Below are 16,683 nucleotides of genomic sequence, written 5' to 3'. Positions count from 1 at the left end.
ATCTATTGCATTTTCCTGTTCTATCTTATAATGGTCTCAGAGAAATTAGTGTGTACTTCTCAGTGTCCCTGCAACCTAGGTATTAGCCTTTTCTGAGAATTGAACCCACAACCTTTTGATGTATGGGATGACACTCCAACCAACTGAGCCACACTGGCCAGGGCACTGAGTTGCTTTTTAAAAAACATATTGGTGCTCTGGCCAGATGAAGGTTTTTCTGGTGTTAGGAGGGCTGTACTTCCTTTTTTCTTTGATTTGGACTTGCTCTGGAGAACACCAATTTATGTATAATGTAGCCCCTCTTTGTTCCTGGCCAGTGTCAAGTCAACTGCAATTGATAATGATCTACTTATGGCCCTTGAAGTAATGTTTCTGGGAGATCAGTGTCTTATAACGTCTGATTTTCATAATACCAAGTTTCAATATCATCCTTCTGATTGTAACATTAGGGTTGAGGTTCAGGGAATCGTCTCCTTTTTATGTCTGAAATCATCTTTATGTCAATGTTCTCCACTCTTGAAATTTCAATACCTGTGCCCTGTGTTGTCCCTGCCATCCAGCTCCTGTAAGAATAAGTATGGAAATAATGCAAATAAACAAGGTGCTCCCCCCAACCCCAAAGATCAGGAATAGCAAATTTATACATTGGAAAGAAGAACAACCAGAAAGTTAAGAGCAATGATCAGTTTTTGCTACTCAAAAAATCACATGGCTTATCTTTCTCTACCTGAGAATTCAGAAGCTAAATATAATCCCCATAACTGTGACTGTAGGAGGACTACATGTTAGAAGCAGGAATCCCATCTGAGGATCCTATTTGTTATGTTAAATTTTCAGTGTTTGAGATTATTTGATTTTTAATGGAATGGCCCTTTGTTTTACAATCCTTTATTTAGGGGGGTCTGCCTCTGTTTTTAACTTCATAAGGAATTATAATAAAGTGTATTTTCTTTAAAAAGAAAAATATATTTCCAAGTTTCTGTTTCTTTTGTTAAGAACTTCATGTGCTAGCCGAAACCGGTTTGGCTCAGTGGATAGAGCGTCGGCCTGCGGACTGAAGGGTCCCGGGTTCGATTCCGGTCAAGGGCATGTACCTTGGTTGCGGGCATATCCCCAGTGGGAGTTGTGCAGGAAGCAGCTGATCGATGTTTCTAACTCTCTATCTCTCTCCCTTCCTCTCTGTAAAAAATCAATAAAATAAAAAAATAAATAAAAAGAACTTCATGTGCTAAAGTACTTCTGTGCATAATAAGTAATAATAAAATCTTGAGCACATTTTATATTTAATATAATCCTATTTTAAATATGGTAACGGGGAAAAATTTGAGTGACAATTTACTTTCATCTGTCTTTTTAGGATATTCAGTTTTTTGTAATTATTGCCTGACAGTTTAGTTGTAAAGTTTACATGTTTTAAGAGGTTTCCTAAAATGATTAAAGGTTAAAAAGTTATTTTTAGTTAAAATAGGTTTATTACTTGAGCTCTTCCTGACTCGGCTATATTATGCCTTTTTAAAAAAAATTCTCATTGTGAAATATAAAACACATACAAGGTCAAGAAATACAGTACTTCAAAAGCCCCATATGTCTCCTCCAAACACTGTTTCCCTCCCCTTTCAAATGTAACCACTACCCTGATTCTTACAGTAATAAGTTTCTTGCTTGTTTATAGTTTTATCACCCAACCAAGCATTTCTAACGTCTGTACTTTTGCCTGCTTCTTAAAAATATATTCTTTTATTGATTTCAGAGAGGAAGAGAGAGGGGGAAAGAGAGAGAAACATCAATGATGAGAGACATCATTGATTGGCTGCCTCCTGCACGCCCCACACTGAGGATTGAGCCTGGGCATGTACACTGACCAGGACTCAAACCATGACCTCCTGGTTCATGGGTCGATGCTCAACCACTGAGTCATGCTGGCCAGGCGTGCCCGCCTTTTTTTTTTTTTTAACAATTACATAAATGGATTTGAACTATGTATTATTTTGTATTTGGCTTCTTTTGCTCATTATTATACTTGTGAGTCTGCATTACATGCAAACAATTTTAAGTAATTTTAATTACATGGGGAAAATGGAAAAATAATGCAGGACTTAGGATGCATGTTTTACTAATGGCTTTGCCTCTAACCAGTGAAGATAGTGTTGAGCAAGTCACTTGAACTGTCAGGATCTCTTTTTTCTTCTCTAAAACATGATGGAATGGATTTAAATGATGCTAGGACCCTTGCTACATTTAATGAAACTGGATAAGTAAGTGTTATACTGTGCTATCCTAAATTTATTTCATTTTTGTTTCATTAGGTTGTCTTGGAGATACCCAGTTCTGTTTTAGATTTCGACAGTCTTCTGGGAGGAGGGTGTCACTGCATTGTTTCCTGGATCAATTTGACAAAGATTTACCAGTTTACTTAAAGGTTGGAAAAGTAGTAATAAGAGAATGTCTATGTGAGAGGAAACTTTAAAACTCAGTTACTTCTTATAGCATTCAGAAACATTTTGCTTTTGTTTTGTTTCTATATCACACTGCTGAATTTCCTAAATCTGATTCATATAGATTCAATATGTGAGTGAAGGAGACTTTATAAAGTTACTGTTCTTGAGATGTAATGCCCATTGGGAGTTAGAGAAATTGATTAGAATGCTGAAGTAATTTTCTTTCATTTGTTAATAACTCCTTGTTTATTTTATTATATTTAATCCTCACTCGAGGATATGTTCTTTAATTTTAGAGAGAGGAAAGAGAGAGAGAAACTGATGTGAGAGAGAAACGTCAATCAGTTGCTTCCCATATTGGCCCCAACTAGGGATTGATTGCACCCACAATGTAGGTATATGTGCTGACCAGGAATCAAACCTGCATCCTTTTTGGTGCATGGGATGACACTCCAACCAACTGAGCCACCCTGCCTGGGCAATAACTCCTTGTTTAAGTTGTTTTAAAGTTTTATTCTTACTGATTTTAGGAAGGGGGAGAGAGAGAGAGAAGGAGATACATCAGAGATGAGAGAGAATCATTGATTGGCTACCTCCTGCACACTCCACACTGGGGATTGAGCCCCCAACCCAGACATGTGCCCTAACCAGGAATCGAACTGTGACCTCCTGGTTTAAAGGTTGATATTCAACCACTGAGCAACACCGGATGAGAAATAACTCCTTGTTTAGATGTGGAGATAGGGTAGTATTATACCAGTAAATATCGCCCAGAGTCGAAGATTCCCTGCGGTAATTAATCCCTACCTACTTTATAATAGAATTAGAATTCTCTTTTTGATTTTTTTTAATGAGCTTTATTTTTAAATTATTATTTATTAAAAATAATTTTAATAATTCCGATTATTCCAGAGCATACATTTCTGTTTTGTACCCACACTTACATTTCTAACTGTGTGAGGAACATTTCCATCTATATGTGGCATCAGCACATCCAATATGAACTTTAGTTTGCCTACAATCAGCATTTACAGTATACCTAACTGGTTTCACTAATGACAGGAACCCTCTCCCAGTTAGCCAAAGAAATGTCTCTTATAACCATCTGTTCCTTTCCATCACCTTATGCTTCCACTATTAACATATTCTTTCAATTGATGATAATAATCACTACATTTATTAGACCTTTTTATGTTCTAGGTTCACTGTATCAAAAAGCATATATTATCTCATTAATCTCTGTAGTGTTCTGAGAGTATTCCTTTTGCAGATGTGGGAATTAAGTGTTATTGAGGATATGAAACTTGCCCAAAGATATTCCAACACGATATATCTTGGACAGTGTTCCCAGCTAAAATGTACATATGTATTATCTAAAAATAAGTAAAATCTAAAATGACTACGCATTGTTTAATGAACAAAGAGCTAATGATAGTACTGTTTGCTTGTGCTCACTTTCTGAGCCTTCCAAAATAAGGCCTTTACCTTTCCAGTTTCCAACTTTTTACCCTTCCTATACATGTGCCATCTTTTAGCCTAAATAAACTACTTTTATCTTGCTTTTTTTCTGGGATAGCTTGTATTTTTCTGTGTCTTTTTTGCTGTAATTCCTAAACCTGGAATGTCTTTAGTTTAAAGACATTAAATGTCTTTGTTTAAACATATCCATCCTTCATTGCCCAATTCAAAACTAGGTGTCTCAATGAAATCTTTACTGATCTGCATAGACAGAGATAATCTCTTCCCCCTTAACCTCTTTGTAACACTTAGTGCTTTGTACCTGCCCTCCTATTCCATTATGGTCATTTTTGTACTTTTCTTATTCCTCTTAGATTGTGATCTCCTTTAGGAACTGTGTCTGATGCATCTTTCTATCTTCTCTAACACAATGCCTTGTTCAGAGTAGGTGGTCGGTCAATAAGCACTTATTTAAAAATATCAAATGAGGAACCAGGCCAAAATTTATTCCATTAGGATGTTAAAACTTAAGTTTTTTGGAATGTAATTACCTTTCAAATTGTATGTTGATAAATATTCCAATATTTCATTATTATTGGGTAAAAACATTAGTGGCTACATAAGCTTCAAGTTGGGATTTAACTCCTTTTGTTTCTCTCTCGAAATTTTACATTAGGACACTTCGTTTTACTAAAAGTGTCCCCTAATGCAAAAGTATAGGCAGGATTTAAAAAATTATACAAAGCATTGGGGAAAAACAATTTAGTTGTTCATAACCCTTTAACTAGTACAGCTATGAATAAAGAACATAAACAGAGTAAGTTACAGGGGGAAATATGACTTTATTAATGATTATTTCATCTTTGGGCAAGTTAGGTTTTTATCTGGCTGTTACTCTCATGATTGTTGTTTGTGTTGGTGGAAAAGCATAACTACCTCTTTGTGTATACTTCATGACTCCATTCGGGTTTATAAAGGAACTTAATGTTAATAATAAAGGATGGCTACACATAATTATATTTTTCATTTGTCACTTCTTTCATAGAAAGATCCTGCTTATTTTTATGGATATGTGTATTTCCGACAAGTTCGAGACAAAACTCTAAAAAGAGGCTATTTTCAAAAGGTAATTTTCAGATACACTATAATAGAAAAAATATTTTTATAATATGGTTAGAAAGATAGAAACTATCAGAATGAATAGTCTTTAAAGTCTTTGATATTTTATTTTGAAACTTACTAGAATTTATATTTTATCTTTGTGTTTTTTTAGGTTATAAACATCTGTTCCTAGATTTTTATCTGTTACTAAATTTTACCTTTCTGCTGCCTCTGTAGTATATTCATGACAATAACTTAGTTTTTTATGAAACTGTCAAAAACCAAAAGAATCTGCTTAGTTTTTAAAAATAGGTTTTTTATTTTTTTAGAGGTAGGAAGGGAAAGGGAGAGAGAGAAACATCGATGTGAGAACACAATATTGATCAGCTGCCTCCTGTAAGCCCCTCTATGGGGGATCAAGCTGTAACCTGGGCATGTGCCCGTGACTGGCAACCTCCAGGTGCACGGGATGACACCCAGCCAGTTGAGCCACCCAGTCAGGGCAGAATCTACTTAATTTTTACGTTCTAGAATAAGGGAAAGAATAAACAGGTTATAATAAAGTTACAACTAGTACTTTTTTGAAGAGTCAGTAAATATACTTTAGCAACATCTAGGCATAGTTTTTACTGTAAATGTACAATCTTTTACTTTCTTTAAAAAAAATATTAGTTGATTTCAAGTCATTCCCAACTAATGAAACACCTTTACCTTTTGTAACCAGAGTATGCCCTGACCAGTAATTGATGCTGGACTGAAAAGTAAAAAATAAATTTAAAGAAAAATATATTTAAAAAATAAGATCAACATAATCTGTATCTAGCGATTAAACTGTAAAGCCACAATTTCTAAGTATGTGGTTATGACCATTAAACTCTAAAATATTGGGAGGTAGGAGAGGATAAGGGTGAATAAGTGGTAATGGAAGGAAACTTGGGGTGGTGAGCACACAATACAATATACAGATGATGTGTTTATGGAATTGTATCCCTGAAACTCACTTAATTTGATTAACCAATGTCCTCCCAATGAATTCAATAAAAAATAAAATAATAACAGCTACAGGTCTTAGTTTGAGAAAGCATCACAATTTGCTCTTTCCTTATTAGGAATAATTTATCTAGCTAATTCCTGATATTGTTTTGATAATGATAGTAGTAGCTAGCCTTTAGAAATTATCCATGATGTTCGTCTGTTTACCGGAAATTCTTTTTCCTGGAAAGAAGGAAAATCTGTCAGTATGCTTTTTATGTTCTTAAAGTGTAGTATTAAGGTTAAAACTTCTTGTATTCTGCGATTATAGTTTTATGGTTCTTTTTAACCATATACTGTAAAAACCTTTTTATTTCAAAATCCACACTTTTTGCTGAATTTAGATTGTTAGTAATTGCTGATATAAGAAATGACAAACTTAAACTATACTCATTAGAAAATTAAAAAACAACAACAACACCTTGTTTCTTTTTTCCCTCCAGTCCTTGGTTTTGATCAGCAAACTACCTTATATTCATTTTTTTCACACTGTACTCAAACAGATAGCACCAGAGTATTTTGAAAAGAGCAAACCTTATTTGGAAGCAGGTAAGTTAAACATTGTGTGACTTAAGTAACTTTATGAAGTAGTTTTAAAAATTTTACTGGAAATGGTCTGATAATAATGAAGTTGACCTTTTAAAAATTTAGTTAAGAATTTTATGGTGGGAGAGAGATGTAAAACTACTCTTCTGGCATCTTTACCTAGAAACACGAAAAACGGTATCATTTATTATCTCCATTTGCACCATAGGACAATAATAAACAAATATTGAGTTGACATTTCTGATACTTCGTACTGTTAAACAGAAATCCTTATGTCGCTTGATACAGAGAGAAGGCCTCTGCCAAGTGGTGTGCTTTTGTAGCTAATTTTAGTATTAATAAATGATTAGAAAAACTCCTTTAAACCTATTATTTGGTTGCTTTAAAAAATATATTAACCAATTTTATCCTAGCAGAGGTGTATTTCTGGTGAAATGTAAGATATTGTCACTGCTTTTATTTTATTTAACCTCTTTTCCAACCTTCCCAGTATATTTGTCCTGCCCTATAGAAAGTAGAGTTCTAAAATCTAATATGCTATTTTTCATATTTTAATATTTCCATTTATACTAAGGAAGAATTTTATTATGTTTTACAGCTTGTAATGATGTTGATCGATGGCCTGCCCCAGTGCCAGGGAAAACATTATACCTGCCTATTATGGGGGTGGTAATGAAGGTAATAACTTATATTTCATTTGTCTCCTTTTTAAAAAATCTGTAAGCGTTCATACACGAGTTTTGCTTTTTAACTTCCTAATAACATCCAATCTTGTTATTGCCTTCACTTGCTTTTTTATTTTATTATTTTATTTTATGTGAGGAGTTACAGATATACCAGTTCATCCTGCTGCACAAAACCATTAGTAACACAACTCCAGGGGCACCAGTCCCATCTTCCTGTAAAGTTTGCATGGGGTGGGGGGGGTCATCTATATATATATATAGGCCTAAGTGACCATTTGACCGGTAGCTATGATGCACACTGACCAGGGGGCAGACGCTCAATGCAGAGGCATGGAAACATGGAGCAGACTGATGAATCTCAGAGGGAAGGAGGGGAGGGCGGGCAGGAAGAGATTAGCCAAAGATCTTATATATGCATACTAGAGGCCCAGTGCATGGATTCCTGCACTGGTGGGGTCCCTCAGCCTTACCTGCGGGGACCGGGCCGAAACCAGCAGTCTGACAATCCCCTGAGGGGTCCTGGATTGCGAGAAGGCACAGGCCAGGTTGAGGGACCCTACCAGTGCACTAATTCATGCACCGAGCCTCCAGTTTTTATATAATACATGTGCATGTAAATGCCACCAAGAATTCTACTTTATGGCTCTCCAGAGATGGGTGGTATTGCAACATACTTGGATCAAGTATGAATTACTAAAAATTAAAAGAAATTAGGAAAGCCATTGTTTTTTAGTCTTAAATGATCTTCTTAATATGTAATGTCAGACCAAACATGTCCATCCTAGGGTATTGTTCTCTATTAAATTTTCTTTCCTTCATTTTCTAAAATAAATTTGCATTTTGCTCTCAGGCTTTGTATGAGTGGGCTCTAAGTGCTTTTGCATTTAATTTTCTTGTTGGATTTATTTTTGGCAATGCTCTCTTAAATGTGTTCTTTTCTGTGTTTTGTTTTTTTCCCTGGGAAATCATCAAAGGTAGTACTTGTAGTCCTGGGTTGAGAGTTTTCTTGGTTTCCTATGGGATTTATCCCATAGTTTGGCAAGCTTGGAAGGGTGTGTTTGGGTGTGTGTATATTAATGAAGCAAAGATTGGAACAATAAACTGGAAACGGTATGAAGTTGATGTCCCTTTTCTGTTTTTCAGCACATTTGCTTCTCATTGGTTTAGTGATTTCTGTGTGTATGGGAATATGGAGACCTTGGTGCATTTACCTTTTGCTGTGACTGAAAATAAATATGACCTCAGTTTTTTAATCTGACATAAATACTTTGTTTTTATGGCTTTTTAGGTAGTGCTAAGTGTACCCTTTTTAGCAGCAGGATAGAGCATTTCTGATCCCTCTGTGATGGGACTGGCAAATTATATAAAGAACATTATTTTGTTACCAAAGTTAATTTCTTCTTTCTCTTTAAGGTACGGATTCCCACATGTCATGACAAACCTGGGACAACTCAAATAGTGCAGGTAGTGTGGTACTGTGGTAGAATAAACCAGCACAGAGAGTCTCTAACTGGCATTTTAAACTAGCAAATGCAGTCTTGGGTTTATGATACAATTCTGAATAGTACTGAAATACCTATTAAATAATATGTTAATGAATTGATAGTAAACTTCCTAATATTTCTCAGATATTTTTCTTGTTCTTTCTCTGGTAGATACTGTTGAGAACTCAGAATTTATACTGTAATTTGAGGACAAGGGGAAAGTAAATATTTTTTTCAGCAAGATTTAATTCTAAAAAGCCTCTTATAGAGTGGTCAGCAGACTTCTGGTTTTAGCAAACTCAAGCAAAAGGATTCTGTAGTTATGATTGCCTTTCATTTTCCTCAAAGCTACATCTGTTCTAGGGTGGAGTTGAATTTTTTCATCTGAGACATTTTTTTTTTTAAATATATTTTATTCATTTTTTACAGAGAGGAAGGGAGAGAGATAGAGAGTTAGAAACGTCGATGAGAGAGAAACATCGATCAGCTGCCTCCTGCACATCTCCTACTGGGGATGTGCCTGCAACCCAGGTACATGCCCTTGACCGGAATCGAACCTGGGACCTTTCAGTCCGCAGGCCGACGCTCTATCCACTGAGCCAAACCGGTTTCGGCTCATCTGAGACATTTTAACTAGTATATTATCACTTCCATTGTTCTTTGAATTGAATAAAAATGTAGAGCAGTAGGAAAGCTAATTTTGTCTGTTATATATATCATATAATATTATGGTAGTATTTCATACAGTCGTGAATTCATCTGGCTATTAAATTAATGCTTTAACTATGTAATGTTTCCTTGATCTTCTGCTGTTTAGGGGAGTTGGGTCAGACCCATTTTCTGTAGCTTTCCCTAGAGGAAGAGAATCTTAAAAGATAGGGCAATATGTTTTTTGATCATGAGATAAATAGGTATATTTAAAAAATCAATTTCTGTACATTTTAATGACATCTCTATTTCTTTTCTATCTCTTAGGCAGACACACACATATCTGTTGTTTTATCTACTGTTCATGAAGTGGATCTTTTCAGGTATAGAGTAAAACATTTTAACTGCTTTTGCTTTTTGATGTTAAATTTCTTTAGAAAATGAATGTTTGCATATGAAATGTAGAAAAATACTGGAAAATAATCATTATGCTTCAGCTTGACTGCATGTTACAAGCTTTGGTATTGTAATGATATAAAAAAAATGCACTCATTCCCTGGCCTGTGTGGCTCAGTTGGTTGGAGCATCATTCTTACACCAAAAGGTTGTGGGTTGGATTCCTGGTCAGAGCGCATATCTAGGTTGCGGGGTTTGATCCCCATTTGGGGCATGTATAGGAGGCAACCAATCAATGTTTCTCTCTCACTTTCCTTCCTTCCCCCCCCTTCCCTCTCTCTAAACTCAAACATATCCCACAGTGAGGATTAAATTTTTTTAAATGCACTTATTTTTTTAGAGATGCACTTTTAAGTATTTTGAGGTGAAATGTCATGAAGTTTGTGTTTTATTTTAAAGTACTTCAATAAGAAAAAGTAAATGAAGCAAAAATAGCAAAATATTGTTAACACTAAATGATATATATAAGGGAGTTCTTACATTATTATCTTTATTTCTCTGTATGTTTGAAACTTTTTAAAATGAAAAACTAAAAATTAAGTGCAGATAATCTAGCACTTAAGAAAGAAAGAAGGAAAAAGTACCAATGTACTTTACACAGAGCAGCTAAGTAAGAATTTTTGAAATGGTGCCCAAGTTCCAGCTCCCTGGTGGTTCTCATGTGGAGCTTAGCTTGAGAAACCATTGTTATAAATGAGCAATTACTAAATATTAATACATATAATCAGAATTCATGTGAAAGACAGTGAGTTTTGGTTTGCTTTTTTTTTATGTGTATATGGGTTTTGTGTGTGTGTGTGTGTGTGTGTGTGACTTGCATGGCATACTGCTTCAAAGATCATTAGTTTTATACGCTAGATTTGTTTCATGTACTGGACCTGGCACAGCCCAGTAACCCTACTTTTAGGAATTTATGCAATAAAAATGAAAACATACCTACACAAAGACCTGTATGCACGTGTTTATAGCAACTTTACATACCACCCTAACACTGGAAATAATGCAAATGTCCATCAACTGGTAAGTGGATAAACAAAATGAGATATGTGCATGGAATACTTCCCAGCGATTAAGAATGAACTATTGATATATTATGGATGACTTTCAGAAGCATTATATTTAGTGAAATGGGCTAGATTTAGTATAAAGAGCTACTTACTGAATGATTCCATTTATATAATATTCTGGAAAAGGAAAAACTATAAAAATCAGGCCTTTTTTTTTTAAAGATTTGATAGATTTTATTTTGAGAGAGAGAGAAAGGGAGACGGTAGAGAGAGTGAAACATTGATGTGAGAGCCTAATATTGATCGGCTGCCTCCTGCATGCCCACTACTGGGGATCTAACCTGCAACCCAAGCATGTGCCCAATCTAGCCCGCAACCCAATCAAATTGGCAACCTTTCGGTGCAGGGACACACCAACCAACTGAGCCGCACCAGCCAGGACTCAATGTGAAGTGTTTAGAATGATTACATGGGAACTTAACAAGTTGGATAAATAACAATGTTCCTACTATGTAAACACCTTTCAGGTGTTTTTTCCCAGTTTTCTTTCATAGTCAGATGCTTTGGGAACTGGTGCTGTTGGGGGAGCCCCTTGTGGTCATGGCACCATCACCTTCAGAGTCTTCGGAGACTGTATTGGCACTTGTTAAGTGAGTACATTCGTTCATAATGGTGATACTTGCAGCACTTTCCCATCTGTTATTTGCTTGTACACTCATTGCATTGATCCACACAAAGAAGTTTGTGCTCATTATAGCACCAATTTATGGATGAGAAAATTAATCAGGCTTCATGAAGGCTGGAACCATGTTCTTGTTTTTCTGAGCAACAAGCACATTCATTTACTTACACCAGTGATTTCCAACCCGTGTGCCAAAACAGGCAGTACCTGACTTTTAGTCAGGGGCACTGACCGCTTTACCCTTAGATTGTCAAATTAAAAAATGACAACAGCCAACTTACCTACCTATAGCCTTTTGGTGTGAATGAATCAAAATTACACCAGTGCTCTTCCTTTCAGGAGCATGCCCACCCATTCCTCTACCCTTCCCCCCAGGTGCGTTACCTTTGCCTTTCCCTCTCCTAACCTTCAAGGTCCCTTCTTTTGCCTCTGTAACTTGTTTCCTGAGCCTATGCAAACCCAGCTGGCTTGCTTCTGCTACCTCTGTAACTTTCTAAATAAACTTTCTCTTATAACTTGAAAAAAATATGTACCTTTTTATTTTTGTTAGAGCAGCAAAAATATATTTTTTGGTATGCTGTGAAATTTTAGTAATTAGTTTATGTGTGCATGAGATGAAAAAGGTTGAAAAATCCCTGACATACACAAAGTTGACACCTGAAAATATTAGGCATGTGAATGGTCAGTGTCAGTAAAAGGCATCTGACAGAATCAGAATTTCACCTTATTTTCTGCCCCAAGTCTAATGTTCTTTCAATATGCCCTTTCACATTATGTATTTCCATTTGATTTCTAGTTTCCTGAAATGAGTTTGCCACTTATTGAAATAGATACATTATCCCATTAGGGGTATACTGTGTATGTGGATGTTTTATGCTTATTGAGCAGGGCCTTTAATTTCTGTGTCCTTTGTTTTATATGTTCTCGCTCCACAGCTGTATTTCTCCATTGAAGTACTTCAGTGATTTCCGACCTTATTTCACTATTCATGATAGTGAATTCAAAGAATATACTACTCGTACCCAAGCCCCGTAAGTAAACAAATCAACTTTTATTAACCAATTATTACCTTTATAAACTGCAGAATCATTTTTGGTAATAATTTAAAAGTTTAAATTTTGAACTTATTGGCAGATTGATTTTGTAAAGTAAGGTTTAAGGAGCTGCTGGTTCACATTTCCAGAGACAGCATCTTATTTTCTTTGAATGATTCATTTTATTAGTGGGAGCTATATTGTCATTAATAGCCATCCCAACTGTACTGTCAGTTCTATCTTCTTTTCATACTTCAGGACCTGTTGTAGTATCAGTTATTTCTTCTTGCTCTATAATTTCCTTTTTCTTCTTCCTCTTCATTGAATTTGCATATAAACATGAAAGTTCTTCCTAGTCTGTAAAAGGGGAAAAATTATCTTATGCTTTCCCTTTTAGCTCCTGCTCTATTACTCATCTTCTTTTCATAGCTAAGTTTCTAGAGTAACAATAAAAACCTCTATTTACTATATCTCCTTTTCTTGGTTTCCTGGCTGCTTCTCAGTTCATTGCATGTTGATTTCTCCATCTCAACTGAAGTTGTTCTTGCCCAAGTCAGTAAGGCCCTTCTCACTGCTTGACCCAGTGGGTACTATATTGCCCCATTTTCCCTTTCTTATAACATTTAAGCTGTTGACCTTGAAAATATTTTAATCCTTGATACCACTCTTACCTGGCTGGCTGGTGGTGCATCTCACTCTCCTGTGCAGACTTTTCTTTCTCTGCCAACCCCTGAGATGTTGGTATTCTTCAGTGTTGAGTTCTTGATTCTGATTTCATACTGATAATTCTTTCTGTACAATCTTTTTTTTTTAAATATATTTTATTGATTTTTTACAGAGAGGAAGGGAGAGAGATAGAGAGTTAGAAACATCGACGAGGGAGAAACATCAATCAGCTGCCTCCTGCACATCCCCCACTGGGGATGTGCCCGCAACCCAGGTACATGCCCTTGACCGGAATCGAACCTGGGACCTTTCAGTCCGCAGGCCGACGCTCTATCCACTGAGCCAAACCGGTTTCAGCTCTTTCTGTACAATCTTATCTGTACTCATGACTTCTGTTAACACCTATATACTGGTGACTGAAGTTTATCTTCCTAGTCAAAATCTTTATAAGGTCCAGACCTATATATCCAAATTTATTTATTTTTTTTAACCACATTTGCTACTTGGACATCTAATGTCACCTAAAACAAAACATGTTCAAACTTAATTCTTTTTGTTTCCTCTTTCCCCCCCCTAATCCCAAGCCTCTTAGTATTTTCATGAATGCTATTACTTTTTGTTTAGTTATCAAAACCTAAATTGTCTTAAATTTCTTCTTAATAGGGTGCACATCAAGTTTACCAAATTCTGTCAATTCAACATCCTAATCCAGTGATGGCGAACCTGACACGAACTCATGTTTTTGGTTGATTTTTCTTTGTTAAATGGCATTTAAATATATAAAATAAATATCAAAAATATAAATCTTTGTTTTTCATTTTTTTTTGTTTTGTTTTGTTTTTTTAATATATTTTATTGATTTTTACAGAGAGGAAGGGAGAGGGACAGAGAGTTAGAAACATCAATGAGAGAGAAACATCTATCAGCCGCCTCCTGCACACCCCCTACTGGGGATGTGCCCGCAACCAAGGTACATGCCCCTGCCCGGAATCGAACCCGGGACCCCTCAGTCTGCAGGCCGACGCTCTAGCCACTGCGCCAAACTGGTTAGGGCAAATCTTTGTTTTTCTATGGTTGCAAATATCAAAAAATTTCTATATGTGACACAGCACCAGAGTTAAGTTAGGGTTTTTCAAAATGCTGACACACCGAGCTCAAAAGGTTCGCCATCACTGTCCTAATGTTTCCAAAGCTCTCTTCCCAGTCCTCCTGTCTCTTTTCATATGAGCTGTTGCTTTTTCTCAAACCTCCTCCCCTCCTTATAGGATATCTTCTAAATTTTCTGTAGAGTAGCCTTTCTAATAAGTACATTTTCATTCATGTGGCATTGCTCTACTCAGTTTTCTAGAAGCTTTCATTTGCCTACAAGATAACATCTAAACTTCTTAGCATATTAACTTGGTACTTAATGATCTGGCCAGCATGTGCCCAACTACTTTTATTTGTACTTTGTGCTCTAGAAATGCTGAACTATTTGTAGTTCCACAAACAGATCATGATCTCACTTCATTACTTTGCACATACTATTCATTCTCCTGCATCACCTTTACCACTCTTATCTATTTGGCAAAGAACTCTTATTCATCTTTCATATCTTTGTGCAAATGTCATCTCTTTGATCCCATGGTAGACATAGTGTCTCCTTTGTAATTATTGTACATTTTATACCACTTTCACCGTTTTTTGTTTTTTTTTTTCATTTCTAGCATCATAATTCAGTATGTATCCCTTTTAACTGTGTACTTTAGAAGGACTATGTCTTTTCATCTTTATATGCTTAGTGCTAAACATGGTGTCTGGCATATAGTTTATATGGAATACATTGAATGAAGGAAAACAATCTGTTTATGGTTCACTCAAAAGAAATTGTAAACTATTCTTCACTGATGGAACATTCATCTTTCTCTCACCTCATTTTTGTTTTGTTTTTATGTAGGCCCTCAGTCATATTAGGAGTAACCAACCCCTTTTTTGCAAAAACACTTCAGCACTGGCCACATATTATTCGAATAGGAGACCTTAAGCCAGCAGGTAAAGTACAAACTTGGTGTTCTGCTTTTTCGTGTATAATGTGGCTGAGCAGATTTATTTCTTCCCCTTTGTTTTTACTTTTTGGTTACTTTTTAATTATGTTGATGGCAGTCTTCTTTGAGGCAACCTGAATAAGGGCCTTTGGAGAAGAGTATAACTTCTCACTAAAATACGCAGGTATAATCCATCATTCCTCCTAAAAAACATACTTAGTGTTATAAACATGGAATGAATTATAGCTAAATGAAACCTCAAAAACGAGCTACTTTTTGTAAATAGCCCAATTAAAAAGGGATTTCCAACACTTGACTAAGTATTATACATTTCTGTGATGCTGGTATTAATTAAAGAAGTAATCAAAAGGTGTGCTGCCGAAACCGGTTTGGCTCAGTGGATAGAGCGTTGGCCTGCGGACTGAAAGGTCCCAGGTTCGATTCCGGTCAAGGGCATGTACCTGGGTTGCAGGCACATCCCCAGTAGGAGATGTGCAGGAGGCAGCTGATCAATGTTTCTCTCTCATCGATGTTTCTAACTCTCTATCTCTCTCCTTTCCTCTCTGTAAAAAATCAATAAAATATATTTTTTTAAAAAAGGTGTGCTTTCCTTAAGAAATAAGATATTATTACAAAGGGTATTACATATGTGTCCATTTTTCCCCCCGCCCAAGACAGTCCCCTAGCCTCCCCTTTCCCCCAGTGTCTTATGTCCATTGGTTATGCTTATATGCATGCATACAAGTCCTTTGGTTGATCTCTTACCCCCCTACGGCTTTTTTTTTTAAAAAATAAGATAACAAATCCACTTTTACTTGTTTCTTCTCAATAGATTTAAATCCTCAAGGAGTACAGCATTACATAGATTCTGTGTCCAGTGGCCTTAGCAAAAAGATTGCTTCCAAATTTGGCACGAACCATGCCACTATTTCCATAAGCCCGAGTTACCTTTCCCCAGATTACTCAGTTTGCCACCAGGAGTCACTATGTTGTTCTTGGTTTTGTACATGTAAAAACATATCTCTTGCCTAGATAGAATTCAGTTTCATTTTGAGCATAAAACCTTTAATTTTAAGAAAACAGTATGCTCTCTCTGGTTCCAGAGAGCCTGCTTATATCCAGCAGTAATGGCCTTGGACCACAGCCTTCCAGACATACTTGTCGTTTTAGAAGTCCGGTGTCCAGCAGGTCTCCGCCAGCTCCAAGATGGGGGAAGGAGCCAGGGTAGCTGTTTTAAAGGTGTTTTTAAGTGAATACATGAATTCTGAGGTTGGAAGTTTTATAACTTTAGATAACTTAATGGTACCTCTGACATTCCTCACTGGAAATTCCTGAATTTTTCATTTTGTTATGATATCTTGCCAGCTAATATTCTTGCTGATCTGAGAAATCTCTTCAGGCAGGTTAAGTTGCCAATTTAA

General features: G+C 36.1%; 1 protein-coding gene across 1 annotated transcript in view; it reads left to right on the top strand.

Annotated features, from left to right (window-relative positions):
• Nucleotides 1-16,683, top strand: part of DENND6A (DENN/MADD domain containing 6A) — a 44,192-nt gene that overhangs the window by 14,282 nt on the left and 13,227 nt on the right. Inside the window, exons 4-12 of the mRNA XM_006754702.2 lie at nt 2,307-2,419; nt 4,942-5,022; nt 6,473-6,578; nt 7,174-7,253; nt 8,675-8,725; nt 9,721-9,776; nt 11,384-11,506; nt 12,474-12,569; nt 15,175-15,269. Of these exons, the coding sequence (XP_006754765.1) occupies nt 2,307-2,419; nt 4,942-5,022; nt 6,473-6,578; nt 7,174-7,253; nt 8,675-8,725; nt 9,721-9,776; nt 11,384-11,506; nt 12,474-12,569; nt 15,175-15,269 (801 nt within the window). The remainder of the gene's footprint in view (nt 1-2,306; nt 2,420-4,941; nt 5,023-6,472; nt 6,579-7,173; nt 7,254-8,674; nt 8,726-9,720; nt 9,777-11,383; nt 11,507-12,473; nt 12,570-15,174; nt 15,270-16,683) is intronic.

This window comes from Myotis davidii, unplaced genomic scaffold (genome assembly GCF_000327345.1).
Source record: "Myotis davidii unplaced genomic scaffold, ASM32734v1 scaffold111, whole genome shotgun sequence".
NCBI lineage: Eukaryota > Metazoa > Chordata > Mammalia > Chiroptera > Vespertilionidae > Myotis > Myotis davidii.
Note: the sequence above shows the minus strand (reverse complement) of the source record. Positions and strands in the feature narration are given on the sequence as shown.